The sequence below is a fragment of the Lipomyces chichibuensis genome (assembly GCF_038497645.1).
Source record: "Lipomyces chichibuensis strain CBS 12929 unplaced genomic scaffold V1513scaffold_19, whole genome shotgun sequence".
NCBI lineage: Eukaryota > Fungi > Ascomycota > Lipomycetes > Lipomycetales > Lipomycetaceae > Lipomyces > Lipomyces chichibuensis.
The window spans coordinates 108,648-128,395 of NW_027117471.1; the positions used below are offsets into that span (position 1 = coordinate 108,648).

The window sequence follows — 19,748 nt, forward strand, 5'->3', positions numbered from 1 at the left end:
ATACGATAGGTAAGCACTGCAACGTTCAGAACTCTATACGCTTACGTACATATGATTAAAACCTACTTATAATCTGTCAATCCCCTGAAGGGTGCAAGGTTTGGCTTCGGCTGACACTGCATGCATGTTGTAACTGTCTACTATGATTTGTTATCTTTCGCAACTCAATTGGATACGCTCTGTCGGACGGCGATACTAACTATTCATTAGATGGTGGAAGATGACGCAGCTGATTTGATATGCATTAGCGTTATAGATGGAGAATATTTTGTTTTTGATATTGACGCTGTCAAGAGGCTTCGCAATGACCATCACATCGCAGGTATTTTGGTCGGTACGTTACCTCAAGTGCCGCAGCAAAGCGTATTCCTTGGTCTTCCAGTGCAGCTGATGCCTGAAGAAGCTGCTTTGCTTGTACAACAAGGCGTGGCTCGCATCATCGACGAAGCATTAAGCCATGGAAATATTCTTGCCGTTGACGAGAATAATATCGACGAAGCCGCTGCTAAGTTGAAGATTAATGAGCTTGAGTCTACGGAGTCTGAGTCACAAGGGGCGCTGGCATCATACACTACACCGACGGTGTCAATCACGCACAAATGCGCACTACCAGAATCATCGGTCAGTGCAATTTATGATACACCACGGTTTCATATATACAAGTATCTCTATCAGAAAGGGTACTTTATTTCTCCGGGCTTAAGGTTTGGATCGCAGTTCCTTGCGTATCCTGGTGATCCATTGCGCTATCATTCGCATTATCTTGTCCGTGGTGTCGGATACGATGAGGAGTTTTCACTCCTCGAGTTAGTTGGGTCTGGCCGATTGGGTACAGGGGTGAAAAAGGCATGGATGGTTGGCGCTCGTTTGCCTAATGATTGTCAGGACAAATTTGCCGTTCTCAGACCATCGCAGACGAAGGATAGCGAAGGTAGTGAATCGAACGATAATTTCGTCAGTTTTTGCATTGAATGGGCAGGGTTTGGTTAGTTTTTGCTAGTTCATCTTGGCCTCTCGGAACCCTGAGGATAGGCTCGGTTTAATATTTTTTTCCTCCGCTTGTGATGTGTCATGTCAATATGTGGCACTTTTTGTAATGAGATCATTCTTAGTCAATTCGCTCGTTGCCAGGTTCGTAAAAATTGCAGTACGTCACCGTATGACTAGTTAACAATACAAGGCATCTGTATCAAATCAGCTATTGTCGCCTTAGCTTTGACCCTACGGTCAGAAATATAGATAGATTTGTTCGCGGCTGGGCTCGCGTGATGAATGTCGACTCTGCAAACTTAAATTCGACTAAACTGCGTTTGTCCTAGAATCAGGGGAACGGCGGTCCATCAATGGTGTCACCGATACGAACTCTAAACCTAATCTGTGATCCGGCAATCCGTCGTCAACCGTAATACTACTATTTGTTGTTATCCGTTTAAAAAACATGATCTTATCACTACCGTCCTTGCCGTTTTCATTCCTGCTCTAGCTTCAATTTATAGAAAAGTTTGTACGTCGAGTTGGCAGGTAATATGGATATGACGATGCAGACCATCGTCATGATGGATAACATAACAGGTGATAATGATCTTTTGATAATGGCAGATTATGCCTATATTTGATGGAAACACCACGCTGATAAGTAATATCTACGTAGTCTCATCCCATAGAGATGCAGCTCTACAGCTTATGAGCGTTGATAATCCAGATAGCTATATGCGCGAATGTTTACAATATTCAACCAACTGCCAAGCATGTATCTCTGCACGCACTTCCCAGCAATGTGGTTGGTGTCCATTTGTACGTCTTAAACGGAAGATTTGTATTATTTTCAGGAACTGATTGTTATAGTCACAAGTATGCGTCCCCGATCCAGGTCATCTCGGAATATTGGCAGCCATCCGAGACAGAGATATTTGCCCCTTCTCTTCCGAACGGTACGAGTTTCGTGCTCGTGCATTGGGCTGCTCAGTTTCGTCAATCACATTGTGGAGCACTGTAATTTCGTTTGTCGTTGCTATACTTTTTGTTTTAATCGTCGCTGCTGCGACTACATGGTTAGCTCGACGGTGTGTTCTTGCTTGGGTTGCTCGTGTTTTGCAGGACGAGCGGGAAAAGAAGGATGCCAGCGAAGAAACGTCTATTGCAATGCGAATCGGGGATGAGGACCGAGGATATCAGTCCATTGCAACATCGGCGAATTCTATATCCGAAGTATATGATGCCTATGATGAAGACGATGATAGTCATGCCGAGAAGACCAATGACGTATATGTCTACGATCCGCAAATGATGCCTGCCAGCAACGAGAGGCCGCGAGTTCATCAAAGTCCGAGACTAAGAGGGTATGGGGATATGTACGAGCGGTATACAATTGCTCCCGACAGAGAGGAGCGAGGCAGAGGATTGTTTAGCTTTAGTACCTTGAGCAAGAATGTGAAGGGATTGTACTATAAATATGCAGGTTAACGTACATACTTGTGCGGGCTGTATGACTGTAAGGCTGAACAAATTGCTTTCTTGTATCTTTTGGTAGCATTATATGTAGGCATTTTGGTGCGCTTTGGGTTTTGAATACGATTATAAAATGGTTATGGAGTTTGGAGGTATTTTGCATGATGGTTGCTATTTGGGCAATGAATGCCTTCTCGGTATAGTTTGGATTCATGTAATGACCCGATTCTGGAGTGAATTTATGAATGAATTGAATAGGAACTCCTGATTTTTCTTGAATTACAGCATATAGTTATGAGAACGTCAGTGTGGAAGGCAACTACGCGTAGGAAAGTTTATGTCCGGGTAATTTCCCGAGCGAGTTTGTCGACGTCGGAGAGATTGGTATGGTTCATGGCATTTGAGAGTTGACACCGAAATACTCATTAGTTTCTGAGTCATAGCTTGCTAAAATCTTATGTGTATGGGCTTGCTATAATCGTGCCAAAGTCTCATAACGGAGTATGCGCGCAAGCTGGCTCTACAGATCGGTCGGTGATGCTGGCGCGCCGGCCGTTATAGGACTCCTACGGCCAGGACACAGAGCAATTGTGACTCCGTTAACGGCAATTTGCGCAAAACGATGGAGTCACGATTATTCCGATACGGTCATGCTTCCGAGTACGGAGTTTCCCGATCGTACCGCAGCTATAAAAGTGCAGGAGCAGTTTCTAAGTGTTATTTCAGATCAGGTGTATAACTGGCAGGTAAGATCTTTGGGTTGGCGGGTCTGGAATATGATTGGATCTGGTGGATTGACGAGCAAAACAGAAAGAGAATTTACCGGAGAATAGTTTATTCATATTGCACGACGGTCCGCCGTATGCTAATGCAGACGTACATGTTGGTAAGTTCATCTTTTCGTCGCCTGAGCCATGCAGATATTGACAAACGCAACAATAGGTCACGCCGTCAATCGAATAATAAAAGACATGATCATCCGGTACCAAGTCATGCAAGGTCGGCGAGTATCCTATATACCCGGCTGGGACTGTCACGGTCTTCCAATTGAATTGAAGGTGCTCGAAAGTCTCGAGCACGGCAAAAAGGCATTACAATTGACGCCAGTTGAGATTCGGAAATTAGCGCGGCAACATGCCGAGAACACTATCACTAAGCAAATGAGTAGTTTTAAGGAATGGGGCACAATGGGTGAATGGGAGAACCCGTATAAGACTATGGGTAAATTCCGTGCATATGTCAAGTGGTGCGTGCTGATGAACAGCAGATTCCGATTACGAGATTAGGCAACTGGAAGTATTTCGGTCGATGGTTAATGCCGGGGTCATATACCGCCGTTGTCGTCCGGTTTATTGGAGTTGTCAGTCACATACTGCGTTGGCAGAAGCAGAACTGGAGTATGCCCCGCAGCATAGAAGCACTGCGGCGTACGTAAAATTCCCTCTCCTTATACCGGACGGGCTTGTAAGGTTAGTGAAAGAGCAATCAGATGTTGACGTCAGCGGTAAGCCAGTTCACGTACTCGTATGGACCACAACACCATGGACAATTCCTGCGAACAAAGCTATAGCGGTTAACCCTGATATGACGTACCAAGTTGTATACAGCGACGCCCACGGGGTGCTTGTCGTGGCTCAGTCTCGTGCGGAATCTGTTACTGACGATTTGGGTCCTATGCGAGTTCTCGCTGGGTCTATTCCGGGATCAGCATTGACTAGTTTCGGCTACACGCATCCGTTGCATTCCAATCCTGTTACGCAATCGATCCTGGCCGCGGACTTTGTTACTTCGGACGCTGGTACCGGTTTAGTTCACTGTGCCCCTGGACACGGCATGGAAGACTATTTAGTCTGTCAGAAGTATGGCATTGAACCATATTCTCCGGTGAACGAGTACGGAGAATATGACGCTACCGTTCCCGCCGGGCTCGAGATTTTGATAGGCAAATCAGTGTTCAAAGACGGCCAGTCTACGGTCCTCAATCTTCTTGCAGAGGCTGATGCATTGGCGGGTGTCAATAGCGGGTACCAGCACAAGTATCCTTACGACTGGCGATCGAAAAAGCCGGTCATTATTCGTGCGACGGCACAGTGGTTTGCGGACCTCGGATCGATAAAAGACAAGGCAGTAACGTCCCTCGATAACGTGGATTTTCTCCCTGAATCGGGAAAGCATAGGCTCCAGAGTTTTACTAGAGAGCGGTCGGAGTGGTGTATCTCGCGGCAAAGAGCATGGGGAGTTCCGATTCCTGCATTGTACGACTCGACAACTGGGGATGCGCTATTGACCGATACTAGTATTGAACATATTATCAATGAAATTAAGAAGGTTGGTATTGATACGTGGTTTGCTGAGGAGGACGACATCACGCATTGGATAGCGCCCGAGTATCGAGAAGAGAGGAAAAGTTACGTGAAAGGGAAGGATACGATGGACGTGTGGTTCGACAGTGGAACTAGCTGGACTTTGATCCAGGAGAAATATGGAAGGTGGGTTATATGCAGTGATTTGCTATGAACGAGTCGGCTAACGGCTATTAGTCTTCGTGAGAAGGGGAAAAATCTAGTTGATGTGTACATCGAAGGCTCAGATCAACATCGTGGATGGTTCCAATCCTCGCTCCTCACATACACGGCGACCCATCGAAATGGAAAGGCACCATTCAGCACCGTGCTAACCCACGGTTTTACGCTCGATGGCAAAGGACGCAAAATGTCAAAATCACTCGGCAACGTAATCGCTCCTGGGGCTATTGCATGGGAAAAGTATAAGATTGATAAGGTCATGATGCAGCCTATTGGCGTTAGCGGCTTGAGATTGTGGGTTGCCCAGAATGACTACAGGACGGATATTTCCGTTAGTGTCGAGTCGTTTAAACGCGTGCAGGATTCGTTGAGTAAGCTGCGGAGGACCTTTAAATATATCTTGGGTAACTTCAAGCCTACGCCGTATTTCACATACGAAAGAGATGTTCCATATGGAGAGCTTGGACCGGTAAATCTTTTATGTTCAATTTATTCTGAGCGATTTTGCTAATAAAGGTGCAGATTGATCAGCATGCACTGTATAGTCTATACGAGCTTGAGAAATCAGTAAAAGCTCACTACGATAATTTCGCTTTCAACAGAGTTGTCCAGGCTGTCAACAAGAATGTTGCTGAATTGTCATCTTCGTATTTCCAACTTATTAAATCTCGTCTCTACACAGATCATCCATCTAGCCTGTCTCGTCGCACTGCATTGACAGTGCTAGCTCATGTACGTGTAATGTAACGATTCGTTACAGAAATAATTATGCTAATGTTTGGACAGGTTTTCCGAACGTACACGTCGGTTCTGTCACCGATTATCCCACTCCTCACGCAAGAAGCCTGGCATCATGCACCGTGTTGCGTAACTGGTCAGAGTGAAGGCGTGTTCTCGCCATTTGTGTCAGGTTGGTATGAAACTCCAGAGGAATGGAACAATGAGAAATTACGGGACGACTTTTTGCAACTGTCTAATATTCGGGATGCCGTTAATGACGGTCTAGAAATTGCTCGCAAATCGTATGTAGTGTGCTAAGCTGCTTATCTGTATGTGTATGCGTACTAATGGAAGCAAAGGGGTAATATTGGAACGTCGTTGGATGCGGGAGTCGTTTTGTCTACCGAACCAGGTACCACTGCGTTCGCGTTGTTAGAAAGTTATAGTAAGTCTCCGTTATGTTATTTTGAGAAACAATGCTAACGACGGTCGCAGAAGCTCATCTTGCGGAGTATTTTGTAACTTCTGAAGTCAACGTGTTTACCGCCAGCGCCGACAGCGAGACGACGACAGCATATCGCTGGTCGTCGGTCCCGAAGAAGCTCACAATATTGGGCAGCATGATGAAAACGACTGTCGTGAGTCCGTCGAGGCACAAGTGTCCTAGATGCTGGCACTGGAATGCCAAGAAGGAGTCAGAAGTTTGTGGAGAGTGCTTGGAGACGGTGAAGAGCATGCATGGATTTAATGCGCCGTGATTTAACGTATATATAGAGACACTGTATAGTTAGATGTTGTGTAATTGTAAATATGACCGAAAAGGCTGGGATTACAACTCCCTGCGGGGGTGCTAAGTTTTGAATTATATCCTTCATACTAAACTAATTTCTACTTGACTTGACCCTCTGCGACCAGTCACAACGGTCTTCATCAAACTTGGATTACTGGCGAACAATATAATGTGCAAACAAAGGGCCAACTGCATCATAATCATAACAGGTGCCTTGTCCTCACACCACCCTAACCACGGAGACAGGGCCAAGGGTCCCACAGGAAGTGGATGGTGTTTGTGACATTTAATCCGCAAAGTACAAAAAAAAATACTGACTGAATTTTGTAACTTATTAACTTATTAATAGATGACACCAAAAATTACCAATGGGTGCGAAAATGTATGTGGAACGCAATTGTCGCAACGGCGGACGTGAATAGGCATAACCGTCGCGACTGCGCGGAGGAACTGGCACAGATGGCTCGCTGCATGGTGGCAACAATCGCGAACTCTCGCTGACGGTTCGCTGGTGGTGGTGGGGGGGGATCGCTGTCAGATCGCGTGGACAGCGAGCGACCTGGGATCTGGTTACCCCAACCACTAGCTAAGCGCATTTCTCACCGTCAGCAGACGAAGGATCTCTTTGTCCAAGCCATGGTCACATTCCGGGTCACAGTCAGCCACACTACATCTTTCTAGTGAAATTTACCGTCCGGCCAGACAATTCCCACATAAAATGATGGGGCCAGCCTCTTCCGGCCGAAAGCGGCAGGGAGTGCGGGAAGTCGCGTCCCAATCGGGAGCATTGGCCTGGCCAGGTGCAGACATGTGGTCTGTGAGTCGTGACTCACTGGCGTGTACCCCCGAGATGATGTGATCTGTGACCTGTTCGTTCCTCGTTGCTGCTGCCCGCTTCCCAACGCTTCTTCGCGACCCGTCTCCTCCCCCTCATCATTTTTATTTTTGATTTTTCTACAATACTTCTCTGCAACGGTTATATCTCGTCGAGCTTCTAACCTCAGCTTGTCACTCAATTGATCCCCAAGCATATTTTTCTACGGTATTTGCACTCCGTACCGCTAATGCACGGTTACTATCACTGTAAGTATTGCGTATTTGTTGTCGACAATTGCGATAGCCGGTTCCGAATCACCCGCACTGCGCCTTGTCCACTTGGGCACCTGTCATCGAACACATTTCATCCAGCGACATCATAATTTCAATCGTGTATAGAGTAATATTCTAATTAGTCGGCTCAGGACATACAATCAGCAAATATGACCTCCTCACGACGACGATCATCTGTCTCTGTCGCTCCTTACTCGATTCCCGGCGCCCGAACCCACGCCCACAATCTCTCTTCATCTGTCTCATCATCCGTGTCGTCGTCTGTCGGTGCGTCCTATCCTTCTCCACCATCGTCGATTTCATCCAGCTTGGGAGCTTCCTCTCTCTCGCGAAGGATCCTTGCCGCTCGCCGGTTCTCGGAGGGTGAAACTACATCCGGCAGACTAAAGGAGGAGCTCAAATGCGAGACTTGTGGCAAGGGATACAAGCACATCTCCTGTCTGACAAAGCATCTGTAAGTGGATTTTATGCATTGCGGATTTTTAGGTATGATTGCGCGCAATGGTGGTTACTGGGTCATACTCATCCTGCATTAATCCATACCGCGGATAACATCAAGTTCAGCATTTCTTGATGATTGCATTACTTCTATGTACGTTTGCGTCGGGTCTTACAGTCCAGACATTTTTTGACCGGACAGAAGCCTCTTGAACTCATCAACCTCAAAATATTTCTATCCACTTTCATATACAACATAACTCAATTACTACTGCTGTGCTGTTCTGTTCGAGGGATTATATTTATTTAGTATAAAGGCAATATTTGCCGACACTGGTTCAGGGCTGCTCATGTAACCATGGGTGTTGGATGTCCTCGAGGCATGATTACAAGGAAACCCGGCTGACAACTGACAGCGCTGTGTTGGTCGCTGCCTGGTGAACTGCGGTTAATTTTACCACAAGGGCAAGGGTATTTGCGGTGTTACACCGAACTTCGATGATGGCTGGGCCACCTTAGTTTTGCATGCTATCAGCGAAACGACCTCCAAAAGTCAAGCTGCTACTCATTTTCTTATCTGATCTGATCCTGAAATGGCGGGGAATATTTGGCCGCTTGGAACAAGACGTTTTTGGGTCGCGCTTGGGCCGACAAATGTTGCGCCAAAAAAATAGGAGCAGCAGCTGTTATCAACCGTGCGACAGTAGTGGCCTTTCTGCTAGTTGCATGAAGACCTAAATGCGGACATGTTATCTTGCAGCTGCTAGCTGAACTGATCTAAATTTAGTGTGGTCTGACAACAGAGAGGGGCTTTGTACTGCCATCTGCGCCGCAATCATACTGACCAATATGCTCAATGTATGACCCTATATGCTAACTGAGGTTGCAGGTGGGAGCACACTCCAGAGTGGAGCATGACATCCAAGTTGCTGATCTCAAAGCACCAGCAGGTTCAGCTTTTAGAGGCTGCCTCCATCCTTGTCTCGATGACTGAGGAGGATGAGCTTGCTGAACTTCGGCATCAGCACGACCGAAGCTCCCGTGAAAACTCTGCTGACGATATAATGTTTGACGAGGAAGATGATTCATTGCGGGACGACGAATTTCGGGAAGATGACGATGTTGGCGTTTTCGGCAAGATGGAGGAATAGTCCATATGGCTCCACGTATCGCCAAACTTCTCCATTATTCATATTAGCCACTCCAAACTTGCGGCTTTCATTCGTCTTGTGTCATTTTTGATAGAGTTTTGTCATTGCGTTGTTTAATTTACTCTTGGTTTTCTCGCGCGTCTCATATGTTCATTGTTTGCGTTGCTCATTTATTTCACTCATCTGTTACTAATGTGCTCGGTCGTCTGAGCACATTGTCGGTTTGGCCCGGTGTATAGTGTGCTAGGTTCGTTTTTCAAGGATGTGTATTCCAGTCTAGGAGGCGTTGTCACAGTTACCTTATCTTTCGTTGGTTGATCATCGATTTTATCATTACTATCGTTTCCTTAGTTGTCTATGAAATATATTCCTGTATTACTATCATTCTAGTAGAATGGTCTTGATGTGGATTTAAATTCATGCAAGTAAATTTCGTATTATGTTCGAAATCAGCTAGCAACCCAACAATAAGGAGAGATTATTTACAAGTCATGGCCAGTTTTCTTCTCGAACCGTAATAGAAGTTCGCTAAAAAAATGCCATTATAACATCAGCGCCGCCGATATAGTACAGCGCCACATGTCTGAGGGTCCGCCCTATCATCATACAATACAATCGTCTATCCCCGTCGATCCCGCTGTGCATTTTATGTCTATTCCAATATGCGATCATGGTTTCAACCGACCCCTCTTCTCCAAAAAATCCTTCGCCTCATTAATCTTCGTCGCGACATACGGCGACCCGCCCCGATCTGGATGATTTAACAACATAATCTTGCGATGCGCTTCTTTCAATTTCGACCGTGACAGCGACGTCTCGGTAAGGCCCAGTATCAGGAGTGCCTCTTTCGCATTCATTTTTGGGTCGAACCCGCCCTTGTAAAATTTCTTGCCGCCGGGACCGGTGCCAACTGGCAGGTTGCGGTACCGCTGGACTGCGCGGATGCCGACCCGGGCGGCGAATGCCGCTGCCGCAATGCCGGCGCCGATGATTATTGGGTGACTCTATATCTAGTGTCAGACTATTTCCAGATGTAAAGTACTGGAGTAAGACGTTACCATAGTATATTCCTTCGCTTCCTCAATAAGATGATTAAAATCCGTTGGCTCGTCCTTCCCAACCGTCGGAATCGGCGCAACGGTACTCTGTAACTCTAACGACTGACCAGTAGGGGATAATATATTCCGAATCCCGATATCGAAATCTGTCGGTCCTGCGTTTTCGTGTGGGTCGTGCTGCTGTGTCGCCGCGAATAGCGTTGGATCTTGCTTTGGCTGCGGTGTGGACGCCGCCGCTAATATGTTATCGTTGTTATTGTTGCTGCTGCTGCTGCTGTTGTTGCCGTTTCCCAAAAGTCCTCGGACCCAGGATGACATTATATTGTAAGAAGTTGGTGGTTATCAAAGTTCTCGTGCCCCCCCTTCGTGAAATAGCGGCACAGTGTTGTTTGCAAAACTGCGGTTTTTCGGAAGATTTCGCAGCCAGGGCCGATAATTCAGTTGCCGCCTCTCAACAACCAACGCAAAAAAAAAAAAAAAAAAATATAACAGATCCCGTAACACCAGACGTTACCGGAATAAATATATCTAATACTAAAAACGCCTTCCTATTCTCTATATAAAAAAAAGAAATAAAATTATTCAATAGTTGACAAGTTCCGAAAAATCTGTCATCTTAAAAAAAAAAAAAAAGGTTCAGGAAAGTGTTCTGAGCCCAATATAACCTTTTTGGGGTTGCCGTCAAAAAAACTCGCGTGGTATTGGTGGCGTTCGTGGGGACACCGACTCAAAGCAACGTCAGATGGTTCAATCCCTATTATTGTCTATAGTTAAAATATGTCCGGATGGATTCATTTCGCATGAGTATCCAAATTGCATAGCTTTGCATAGGCAGAGATGGAACCTGCATACAGTATCTACATGCGACGCCACCAAAAAAAAAATCTCAAGAATCGCACGCGAACTGCAAAGCCTAATCCACTGCATGCCATCGAAATGATGCAAATAAATATGAAATATGCCATTAAATTGCTGTAACACCCTAGATACTATGTGTGAAAATTACCCTCCTAAAAGACCTATGAATACAGACTACTATTCTTGATTCAATTGCGCCTTCCAAACAAAATAATGTCCAGAATCAACTTAACAAATATAAGAAAAGACGTTGTTCGAGCTTTCATTTCAAAAAGTCCAGTAGTAGCTCTTCGTGCATACACGATGCAGAGAACGCGACATTCCTTCTACTTCAAAACCAATCAAATGTGACTACCTTGATTAAAACACTATAACGCGCGACAATAAAACATAAACGAGGAGAAAGCAAATAAAATCAAAAAATACCCAGCTCGCAATCGCCTAGCAAGCACATCCCCCAGCATTGTTCTCGCCCGATCTAGATTCCAAATCAACTCTACCCTCGCCAGCGCCAGTTCTTCCTTTCGCGCCAGCGACGCCTCCGCGTTTGTTGACGACTTCTTCTGGGATCTTGGACGCGATGGCCAAGAACACGTCCCTAACATTCGCGCCGGTCTTCGCAGAGGTTTCAAAGAACAAGAGACCTTCTTCCTCAGCAAATTTCCTTCCCTCCTCAGTAGAAATCTTGCGTCGATCCTCTTCCTCGTCGTTCTCGCCGCCTTCGTTGCACAGGTCTAGCTTGTTGCCGACTAGAGCGATGACAATCTTGGGACTGGCCTGTGCATGCAGTTCATTAACCCAGTGGCGGGCCTTGATTAGAGAAGTGGGCTTTGTCAGGTCGTAGACTACCAGAGCTGTCTGTGCATTTCTGTAATACATAGGCGCTAACGATGCGAAACGTTCCTGCCCGGCAGTATCCCTGTGACAGTATCAATGCGCAGCCCCACGTGGCATACCGATCAATACATACCATATCTCAAACTTGATTGTTCTATTAGGAAGAGTGCATTTCTGAGTAAGGAAAGCAGCTCCAATGGTTGGTTCTACGAAGATATAGTGTTAGCGCCTGCCGGTCTCCATGCCAACGAATACTGCGGAGTTGGGAGGTGAATGGATCAAAAATAGTTATTTCGAGGAAACTCAATCCTATCATGAAGTGCCGCTATTGAAAGTCGATGCACGATACATCGTGACCGCTGATGATACGGATCAAAGTCTCCTTTCCACGCATATCTGGTCAATCCACCCATCCAAACTCCGGCAAGCAAATTCAGAATTAAAACAAACCTTTATTTTCTTGGAAGTCATTACTGACAAATCGTAAAACAAGACTGGACTTTCCGACAGCGGCTTCGCCAAGAAGAACGAGCTTAACAGACGCAGTGGGCTTGGGCGCCGACGGCGCTGAATCCAATGAACTCATGATGTGCTCTTTCTTGATCTTGATGTGACAAACTGGAAGGAAGGGAATTTATAATCTACCAAATTACTTCAGTTAGTTTCCTTGTCTTTTTTGACATGTACGCTCTAAGACAAAAGCCTTGTCCTTGCGAAGACTCCACCCGTTACTCACCGCAGTCGAGTAAGAAAGAAAACTCGATAGTGAAGCTGAGACCGGTAAAAATAACTCCTTAAAGGGCCTGCAAATGGATTGGACAAATATCCGATAACGAGAATAAAGCGATGAGACAAAAACGTAACACTGGCAAAAAATGCGTTGCCGATGCAAGGAGACCACGAAACGATGCTCAGAAACCGAATAGAGTGTGGACGAAAGAGGGTGGTTGGGAAGGCTTAGATGTCAAGTGCTGCCAAATGCTAAACGTGAACTGGCTGACACTAATCGCCGCCGCAGCAACTGGCACTGCGAATATCTGCGCACCTATTACCCGGCCTCGAGTTGTTCTTACTCGGCTTCATGAGTTCTGGCATATACGTATCAAATGACTCCATATAGTGCTCAGGTGCACTCTCATGCACCACTTAAGTAAACCTTACCCAATGTCCTTATCCGTCAACCGATAAGGCAAGCCAGACTAGACATATGCGGCATAAGCACGCCAGAGGCTTGACCTTTCAACTGTCAACTTGCTGACTAGCTAGGTTCGTCGTCCATCAATCAAGGTAAACGCTTCATACCCGTTGAAATTAATTACTATGTCCATTATAGCCACAATGGATCCTGCTTATTGATTACTGCCTTCCTGGAACACAGAATTCTCCGGCGAGAAAACTTGAGTACTTGACGACACAGCACAATTCCGACACGTCGAGTTACCATATAAGTTACACCTGACTCATCAGTGGCCTCCGCAAAGTTCAGCGAAGTCCAATAAAGTATAAGCTGCCATGCGGAGTATAAGAGTCAAGCCGTGAGACGATATCAATCAAACGATGTGAGAAATCAATGCCATCTGCAACTTCAGTCGTGCACCGGCACCGATGGCCTTTACGTCTGCAACCGCCAAATCCACAAAACCGAGTTATTCATTTGGGCACGCACTTTACTTTGAAGTCGTTCATTTCAATTAAACGTAGTATGATACATGACAAAAACAATTGCACCTGCTACTCATTTTTCCCCCACATTTTTACCCATTCTACCCATCTAATAAACTTCACCCTGAATAGCAGGGAACTCGAAAACGACCTGCTTGCCGGTAAGCTTGGTGTAGACGGACTGGAAAGACTCGAGCTTGTAGTCAATCGCAGCGGAGTCCTTGTTGTCGAGGAAACTATGGCACCGAACACATTAGCATCCAATTGCAACGGCCGTACAACTATTCCCCCAAAACAAACAAATTATACATACACTTTATGGAGCTTGCCGCCACCAACGAGTGATCGGATTCTCTTGCCAACTATTTCTGTGGGGAAAACCAAGTCCTCGAGCAAAGCGTCGTGGACAGCGGTCAAAGTTCGGGAACGGGGACGCTTCTGCTTCTGTCTTGAGCGACGGCCAGGCTTAGGAAGGATGCGTCGCTGAGCAATGAAAACAACATGGCGATCGGAGAACTTCTTTTCCAGCTCACGTGTGAGACTAGTAACAACAGTCAGTATCAATAAGCTCTTGTGTTCAACCAAAAGATGGCATCTGTTTTGGTGCAAATGAAGATGATCATCATATTTTAAATTACACATACCGCTGCTGGATCTTATGGAAAGAGGCGAGGAGGGGAACGGGAACGAAGATTGCGATGGCCTTCTTTCCACCAGAGACGTCGACCTATTAACACATTAATTAGCCTCTGTGTCTATCAGCATGTGATCACCACTTTGCAACGTCGTCAATTCGTGCAATTCAAATTTATTCCTCCTTCTTATTGCTAGTTAAAATAAATAGGACACTGAGAACTCCCTACCTCCTTAGCAGCAGAGAACTGCAGTGGTCGCAAATCGACTTTAAGATCCGCAACGGACGTCTCGAGATCGTAAAGGGCTTGAGCAATCGAGAGCTCAAGGTCGTTGGCAGTCGCAGGGCTGGTAAGCTTGTTGGTGGCCGACATTTTCGCTGTGCTGTAGAACTGAACAAGAGTACCAGTACCTGTGGTTGTAGCAGGGTTTCTCGATGTTGGATGGAGCTTCAAATTTGGTTGGTGTCGCACTCCGCAGGCGTAGACTTGCACGCAAGCCGTCATAAGATTGACGGTGGTGAGTGACTGCCTTTTGCAGAAACCCTATGTGGAATATTAGGGTCTTGTACAATTTGTCTCGGCAGAAGTTTATATCGGGTTAGGCCTAATTATTATGGGGATGATAGTACCTACGGTTAAGCTACGGTTAAGTAGGTTCACATAATGATGACTAGCTTTTTGTAACGAGTTGTGATTTATTCCCAATATAAAATATATATATGTAATGTGCGAATTTCTCTATGCCAATTGCCAAAGGTGAAGTCTATCGCTTATATTTTACAAAACGTCCTTTAAGTTTACATCTGCGGATCCCCGTTCAAGTGGCTTCGGCTGTGTCGGACTCGGCTTCCATCCTATCTGTATTTTCGGTGAAGATCAGCGCTAAATCATAGAAAATAAACCTGGATGTACATACCAAGTAAATAATTCTAAATGTAGCAGGAAGAGTATTATCGTCATTGGCATGCATTTTCCGGTACGTCATTTCAGCCGCATTGATAAGCTCTCGTGGCAAATAGTGTGGTCTGTTTAGCACTGCATTACTCTCGCCCATGTCCCGGAGATCTCGCATTAATGCCATCATGTCCGGGTATGAGACTATAATATCGTCGACATCTATTGTGATGAGATTGTAGCCAGCTTGTTGCATTAAGCCACCCATATCTCTGACGTCTATTACTCTGTCAGAATATGCAAGTTGGAAACCAAAAACGGACAGTCGAACCTGCTAGTGGAGAAAGACGAGGAGCGATTCTACCAAACAAATCCATCTCTGCGATCTGTAAAGAAGTGCGCAACTCAAACAACGAGTCGCCTCCAAACATGCTCGCAATAAATAGTCCATCCGGCACCAACATGAATATAATTTTCCGTAGCAATCCCGGAAGATCATTAACCCAATGTATTGACAGATTGCTAATTACCGTATTGACAGAGTTCTCAAACATATAGTCGCTGAATGGCTGCGTAGCCTGGGATCCAGTGATCGCGTTAAGCAATTCTGGCGTGTAGAGCACTTCTTCATCTACTTTAACGCGTGTAATATCCAGATCTTTGTTGAATGGAAATTGGTCCAGATCAGAATCACGATAGAGCAGTTTTTCTGACATTTCAGTCATTATGATCTTGTTTATTCGGGATTGCATAACGCCGTTGTCATTGGGATCTTCACGATGGCCGCAGATTGCCTGCTCTATGCTCCCTGCACCAGCGCCGACGTCCACCATCGTTTCATGTTGTCGCGCAATCAACTATTATGCATTGTTACTAATTGTTTCCCTCGAATCTTCCATATGCCGCATGAATGGAATGTGCAGACAATACGTACTAGCAGTCGCTCCACGAGCCGATTTGCGACTTCGTTCCGAAGGTAATCCACCGTTCTGCTCGTTTCGGGATCAAGAGCTGCTCTGTCCCTTTGCTTCTCCTTAACTTTTCGATTAAATACTTGCATAAATTCAGCTCCTATCGGGGTACTGGAGGAGAATAGCCGACAGGTTGAGAGAGGACCGTGGCGTCTCTGTCCCAGTAGTCGCGTTTGAGCAACTGTAGCACGACAACGCTTTGAAACAGAAAATAAGTCCAGAGACGACAGGATAGAATTACCTCGACCCCGCATAGCTGACTGCGCTATAAGTGAATATACATGAGGTTGACACAAATGTTGCTGCTTTAGGATTGTCGATAAAGCGGTGTCGAAACCGACGGAAAGTTTGGGAGTTTGACGAGGGTCATCGCAGCTTGCGTTCGACGGCACGGAGTATTTGCTATCTTAAGTGAATTCATAATCATCTCCCAATTACTATTGTATTGCTATTGTACACAAAATTTATGCCCAAATTTACAATACAGCATACGCATTTACAGCCCAACAAGATCAATCCTCCAAATATCCTTCACTAACTGGAATTTCACCTAATCCCTTCATCGACAATTCCTCCCAGATTTTGCTGCTACCTGAATTCGCTAAACCACCCATTACCAAAGCATCCTGAAGCTTCACAATGTAGTTGTTATACCATCCAGGTTCATCAAGTTTAACAGCAGATGATCGTAAAATGGAGACCTTTTTAATAACCACAGCTAAATCGGGATTCTCACCGTTGAGGAGCATGTCGATATCTGCGCATGCTTGCTTGAATACTGTTTCCATTAGCATCTGCGTTGACATTAATTTCTCACCATAGTACGTACTTCTCGGCAATGCGGCATCGCTCTCTGGACCCGCCGCGATCCGCTGCCACTTATCAATCTCAGCCTCGATATCAAACTCCCCACGTTCCTCGTCTTCAGTCGTGTCTACCTTTCGTCTCTTGGACGCGGGACGTTCAGCATCATTCTTATTAGCATTACCACCGATAAGCTCATCCACGTTAAGAATGCTCTCTTGCTTAAGTTCTTCCTCGCCCTCTGCGGCATACCGTCGCTTATTCGTCTTGTACTTTGCGATCTTCTTAACATTAACTGACTCAACTAGACGATTCGCAATAGATGATGCTTGCTTCACTAAGGCTTCGGGCGGATACGTGTCTCGTAATAAGCTATCCGAAGGTGGTGGCAGGTCTTGATTTGGATGTAGAGCCCGATACATGATCGCTTGCCTCGTATTCGCGATCACAGGATCAAATATCTCACCAACAGCGGCAAACTCACGTCTACGGCAATAGTGTTAGTCTGTCAAAAACAAGAAATATACATAATAACATGCCCGTCTGGATCATCTAAAGCTGCAGGCAATCCCTCTGGAGTTAGATTTGAAATATCCATAGCATTTATGAAGTCCTTCATATTATTCTTCATTTCCTCCGTCGGCAAATAATGGTGCTCCTTCAGAATTTTGCCCTTAACGGTCCTAATAATCTCTAGAGAAGGAAACCGAAATGACCGGACATCTTCCGCAAAAGGTAATTGCGTCTCGACTAATGCTTCAAAGCCGTCCGTAATAAAAGGGATTAAGAGAATCAATATCGGCGGCCTATCATTCTTTATCACAAATCGCGCGATTCCATACAATTCGTTCTCAAACATAGTGTGAATTAAGCTCGATAAACAGAGCGTGGCCTTCTTGTCTGTTCTCTTCGCGATGATGAAATTTGTTTCAGTAAGTAGTTGCCATGGGCCGATGGTGTCATATGGCACGAATCCAATTATATCTAAGCTGGCAGTCGTAAGGAATCTTAGACTTTCCTCCTCATCAGCAGACAGCGGGACAACCGAGGCGCCATAACGATAGCCCTTTTTAAGATCCTCTTTCTCGACTTCCTGAACATCCTTTGCTGTATTGCCATCTTCCGATTCCTTGGACACTGTAATCTCATATTTGATCCTGCGTCCTAAAGTGGTAGTTGCTTGGCGAGTAGGCGACTTCGATGCGTTTCCCTTCGGCTTAATGTACGAGACAGAGTTAACCTTAGTAGCGGCCTTCACGTACGCAAATCGCTCCACAGGAATACTCAAGCTATCGTTAAACTGGTTCGGATTACCTATTGTCAATGTGCCGTTGTACGAATTCGTGGAGCGAACTTTGCGAACGTGTGGGATTTCGAGATCACGTAGAACATCTGCGTATGGGGCTAAAATGGCGTTTAAGTCCTGACGCGCGACACGATCTACGAAATCGGAAAGAAGACTGTGGTTTGCGCGTTGTGTTGCTGTACTTGTCTCTTCGTCTGCGCCGACAGTACTACAACAACGTTAGCAAAAGCAGCAATTAACAACGCTTAGTGTGTACCTACAATATCGATAAATTCACTTTCATTTCAACCAATTTGTCAATAATCCCGTCGATTCCAGCAAAATCCAGAGGTGTGGCGCAATTCGATAAAATGACTATGTTCTTAATAAACTTGAGATGTCGACAATACTCTGAAATTGCATCCATCGCGACTACGAGACCCGAAATCAAATCGCCATGTGATTTAATTGATGGAACCAGTTTTTTTGTTAATAATTGATAATCTTGGTACAGAAACTGCCGAATTTGGTAGAGGATGCTGATGTGCTTATACGCGTCCTCTTCCGACATTCGATTTAACGTGTCTGTAGTTGTCAGTCAATATTACCCCTAATAAATGCTGATAACCTGACGACAGCTACAATCTTCATGGAACTCACCATCAGTACCAACACCAACAATTCCAACTACATCAATCTTGCGCTCACTGAGTACTTTACTCCCAACTTTGTCATAAACGTACTTCATTGACATGTCGATGTCAGATTGACCCTTTGCAGCAGCCATGTGGCTTTCTGCCATAGATGGACTTAGATCCACTACTATTACCGTCACCTAAATATTACGTTAGCTAAAAAGCGTCACAGATAAGAGGATTATAGACAGCATATACTACCTCCTTTTCCGCCATTGTTAATTGCAACGCGTGACGGCGTAGTAAGGTGAAGGTTGATTGTTGTGTTCGAGACGCGCGTAACGTCACACTACCTGGGCTCGAGTCACGTGGATTCCGCGTAGTTCTGAGCCCGGCGAGTGTATGCACGCACAAAAGCCCTTACCCGATGCAGCTGTGCCAATCATAGTTTATTGGTGATTCTCGTCTCGCTATCACAATAACACAATACCAGGTGAGCCTGAGATGCGCCAGGTACATCTGGCCTGTCGTCGGAGATAGATGATCAAAAAAAAGTTCAGTAAATAGTTCTGGAACTAACGATGGAGCTCCGCAGATTGGGCAATGAATGTTCATATACGAGATTTAAGGTTTCACGATGACCACTTGCCCTCCCTGCTTGCAAAAGTGCCATCAGCATGCGGCCCCAGCATCTGGCATCACCAGTCTAGGCCCCAGTCGATGTTCATAGATGCATATTCATGGCATGGCCTTTCCTATGGTTGAATTGAACTATATGACTTAATAAAACTCCTTTTATGCCCTAAGCGTGAGTGCAGACAGGGCAGATGCTGACTGGCTTGACAACGCACCTGTGATTTCCCTCTGTCTGGCTCTGTCTGCCACTGCCAACATCACAATATTTGCATGCTACATCAACTTAACTAC

The 19,748-nt window shown here is 45.6% G+C and overlaps 9 protein-coding genes across 9 annotated transcripts; 4 read left to right on the forward strand and 5 right to left on the reverse strand.

Annotated features, from left to right (window-relative positions):
• Nucleotides 1-210: 210 nt before the first annotated feature.
• V1513DRAFT_425672 (uncharacterized protein) lies at nucleotides 211-990 on the forward strand (the record flags this gene model as incomplete). The annotated part of the gene is made up of 1 exon (XM_066896133.1): nucleotides 211-990. One exon carries the CDS (start codon nucleotides 211-213, stop codon nucleotides 988-990), a length of 780 nt encoding a protein of 259 aa, XP_066753125.1.
• Nucleotides 991-1,315: 325 nt separating this feature from the next.
• V1513DRAFT_446138 (uncharacterized protein) lies at nucleotides 1,316-2,794 on the forward strand. Its single transcript, XM_066898215.1, has 2 exons — nucleotides 1,316-1,794; nucleotides 1,846-2,794. The coding sequence occupies exons 1-2, from the start codon at nucleotides 1,603-1,605 to the stop codon at nucleotides 2,461-2,463; spliced, it is 810 nt and encodes a 269-aa protein (XP_066753126.1). The 5' UTR covers nucleotides 1,316-1,602; the 3' UTR covers nucleotides 2,464-2,794.
• Nucleotides 2,795-2,842: 48 nt separating this feature from the next.
• On the forward strand, nucleotides 2,843-6,642 carry V1513DRAFT_446139 (tRNA synthetases class I-domain-containing protein). Its single transcript, XM_066898216.1, has 9 exons — nucleotides 2,843-3,194; nucleotides 3,259-3,334; nucleotides 3,391-3,669; nucleotides 3,716-4,937; nucleotides 4,989-5,442; nucleotides 5,496-5,705; nucleotides 5,760-5,995; nucleotides 6,053-6,138; nucleotides 6,189-6,642. The coding sequence occupies exons 1-9, from the start codon at nucleotides 2,952-2,954 to the stop codon at nucleotides 6,449-6,451; spliced, it is 3,069 nt and encodes a 1,022-aa protein (XP_066753127.1). The 5' UTR covers nucleotides 2,843-2,951; the 3' UTR covers nucleotides 6,452-6,642.
• A 771-nt stretch (nucleotides 6,643-7,413) lies between these two features.
• V1513DRAFT_446145 (uncharacterized protein) lies at nucleotides 7,414-9,670 on the forward strand. Its single transcript, XM_066898217.1, has 2 exons — nucleotides 7,414-8,047; nucleotides 8,921-9,670. Exons 1-2 carry the CDS (start codon nucleotides 7,743-7,745, stop codon nucleotides 9,180-9,182), a joined length of 567 nt encoding a protein of 188 aa, XP_066753128.1. The 5' UTR covers nucleotides 7,414-7,742; the 3' UTR covers nucleotides 9,183-9,670.
• Nucleotides 9,534-10,873, reverse strand: V1513DRAFT_446147 (uncharacterized protein). The gene is made up of 2 exons (XM_066898218.1): nucleotides 10,241-10,873; nucleotides 9,534-10,186 (listed from the first exon to the last, which is right to left on the reverse strand). The coding sequence occupies exons 1-2, from the start codon at nucleotides 10,556-10,558 to the stop codon at nucleotides 9,851-9,853; spliced, it is 654 nt and encodes a 217-aa protein (XP_066753129.1). The 5' UTR covers nucleotides 10,559-10,873; the 3' UTR covers nucleotides 9,534-9,850.
• A 486-nt stretch (nucleotides 10,874-11,359) lies between these two features.
• On the reverse strand, nucleotides 11,360-12,731 carry V1513DRAFT_85692 (ras family-domain-containing protein). Its single transcript, XM_066900627.1, has 4 exons — nucleotides 12,672-12,731; nucleotides 12,386-12,576; nucleotides 12,069-12,141; nucleotides 11,360-12,017 (listed from the first exon to the last, which is right to left on the reverse strand). The coding sequence occupies exons 2-4, from the start codon at nucleotides 12,519-12,521 to the stop codon at nucleotides 11,540-11,542; spliced, it is 687 nt and encodes a 228-aa protein (XP_066753130.1). The 5' UTR covers nucleotides 12,522-12,576; nucleotides 12,672-12,731; the 3' UTR covers nucleotides 11,360-11,539.
• Nucleotides 12,732-13,601: 870 nt separating this feature from the next.
• On the reverse strand, nucleotides 13,602-14,680 carry V1513DRAFT_446155 (40S ribosomal protein eS7). Its single transcript, XM_066898219.1, has 4 exons — nucleotides 14,461-14,680; nucleotides 14,242-14,324; nucleotides 13,911-14,138; nucleotides 13,602-13,833 (listed from the first exon to the last, which is right to left on the reverse strand). The coding sequence occupies exons 1-4, from the start codon at nucleotides 14,602-14,604 to the stop codon at nucleotides 13,707-13,709; spliced, it is 582 nt and encodes a 193-aa protein (XP_066753131.1). The 5' UTR covers nucleotides 14,605-14,680; the 3' UTR covers nucleotides 13,602-13,706.
• Nucleotides 14,681-14,907: 227 nt separating this feature from the next.
• V1513DRAFT_446158 (uncharacterized protein) lies at nucleotides 14,908-16,427 on the reverse strand. The gene is made up of 4 exons (XM_066898220.1): nucleotides 16,061-16,427; nucleotides 15,458-15,983; nucleotides 15,149-15,405; nucleotides 14,908-15,090 (listed from the first exon to the last, which is right to left on the reverse strand). Exons 1-4 carry the CDS (start codon nucleotides 16,349-16,351, stop codon nucleotides 15,010-15,012), a joined length of 1,155 nt encoding a protein of 384 aa, XP_066753132.1. The 5' UTR covers nucleotides 16,352-16,427; the 3' UTR covers nucleotides 14,908-15,009.
• Nucleotides 16,428-16,524: 97 nt separating this feature from the next.
• Nucleotides 16,525-19,129, reverse strand: V1513DRAFT_446160 (SPOC like C-terminal domain-containing protein). The gene is made up of 6 exons (XM_066898221.1): nucleotides 19,083-19,129; nucleotides 18,847-19,021; nucleotides 18,468-18,771; nucleotides 17,441-18,415; nucleotides 16,927-17,387; nucleotides 16,525-16,875 (listed from the first exon to the last, which is right to left on the reverse strand). Exons 1-6 carry the CDS (start codon nucleotides 19,095-19,097, stop codon nucleotides 16,610-16,612), a joined length of 2,196 nt encoding a protein of 731 aa, XP_066753133.1. The 5' UTR covers nucleotides 19,098-19,129; the 3' UTR covers nucleotides 16,525-16,609.
• Nucleotides 19,130-19,748: the final 619 nt, after the last annotated feature.

Bases quoted from the DNA above. Each gene is read 5' to 3' on its own strand.
- V1513DRAFT_446138 (XM_066898215.1), top strand. From the start codon at position 1,603: ATGCCTATATTTGATGGAAACACCACGCTGATAAGTAATATCTACGTA. The intron at 1,795-1,845 runs GTACGTCTTAAA...TGATTGTTATAG, and splicing joins AATGTGGTTGGTGTCCATTT to TCACAAGTATGCGTCCCCGA.
- V1513DRAFT_446139 (XM_066898216.1), top strand. From the start codon at position 2,952: ATGCGCGCAAGCTGGCTCTACAGATCGGTCGGTGATGCTGGCGCGCCG. The intron at 3,195-3,258 runs GTAAGATCTTTG...CGAGCAAAACAG, and splicing joins ATCAGGTGTATAACTGGCAG to AAAGAGAATTTACCGGAGAA. The intron at 4,938-4,988 runs GTGGGTTATATG...AACGGCTATTAG, and splicing joins ATCCAGGAGAAATATGGAAG to TCTTCGTGAGAAGGGGAAAA.
- V1513DRAFT_446145 (XM_066898217.1), top strand. From the start codon at position 7,743: ATGACCTCCTCACGACGACGATCATCTGTCTCTGTCGCTCCTTACTCG. The intron at 8,048-8,920 runs GTAAGTGGATTT...CTGAGGTTGCAG, and splicing joins TCCTGTCTGACAAAGCATCT to GTGGGAGCACACTCCAGAGT.
- V1513DRAFT_446147 (XM_066898218.1), bottom strand. From the start codon at position 10,558: ATGTCATCCTGGGTCCGAGGACTTTTGGGAAACGGCAACAACAGCAGC. The intron at 10,187-10,240 runs GTAACGTCTTAC...CACTAGATATAG, and splicing joins AAGCGAAGGAATATACTATG to AGTCACCCAATAATCATCGG.
- V1513DRAFT_85692 (XM_066900627.1), bottom strand. From the start codon at position 12,521: ATGAGTTCATTGGATTCAGCGCCGTCGGCGCCCAAGCCCACTGCGTCT. The intron at 12,142-12,385 runs GTTTGTTTTAAT...ATATCTTCGTAG, and splicing joins TGACTTCCAAGAAAATAAAG to AACCAACCATTGGAGCTGCT. The intron at 12,018-12,068 runs GTATGTATTGAT...ATACTGTCACAG, and splicing joins ACAATCAAGTTTGAGATATG to GGATACTGCCGGGCAGGAAC.
- V1513DRAFT_446155 (XM_066898219.1), bottom strand. From the start codon at position 14,604: ATGTCGGCCACCAACAAGCTTACCAGCCCTGCGACTGCCAACGACCTT. The intron at 14,139-14,241 runs GTATGTGTAATT...TGTTGTTACTAG, and splicing joins TTCCATAAGATCCAGCAGCG to TCTCACACGTGAGCTGGAAA. The intron at 13,834-13,910 runs GTATGTATAATT...TCGGTGCCATAG, and splicing joins GGCGGCAAGCTCCATAAAGT to TTTCCTCGACAACAAGGACT.
- V1513DRAFT_446158 (XM_066898220.1), bottom strand. From the start codon at position 16,351: ATGCGGGGTCGAGGTAATTCTATCCTGTCGTCTCTGGACTTATTTTCT. The intron at 15,984-16,060 runs GTACGTATTGTC...AATGCATAATAG, and splicing joins GGCTCGTGGAGCGACTGCTA to TTGATTGCGCGACAACATGA. The intron at 15,406-15,457 runs GTTCGACTGTCC...ACAGAGTAATAG, and splicing joins TCGTCTTTCTCCACTAGCAG to ACGTCAGAGATATGGGTGGC.
- V1513DRAFT_446160 (XM_066898221.1), bottom strand. The intron at 18,772-18,846 runs GTGAGTTCCATG...TGACAACTACAG, and splicing joins TGTTGGTGTTGGTACTGATG to ACACGTTAAATCGAATGTCG. The intron at 17,388-17,440 runs GCATGTTATTAT...CTATTGCCGTAG, and splicing joins GCTTTAGATGATCCAGACGG to ACGTGAGTTTGCCGCTGTTG.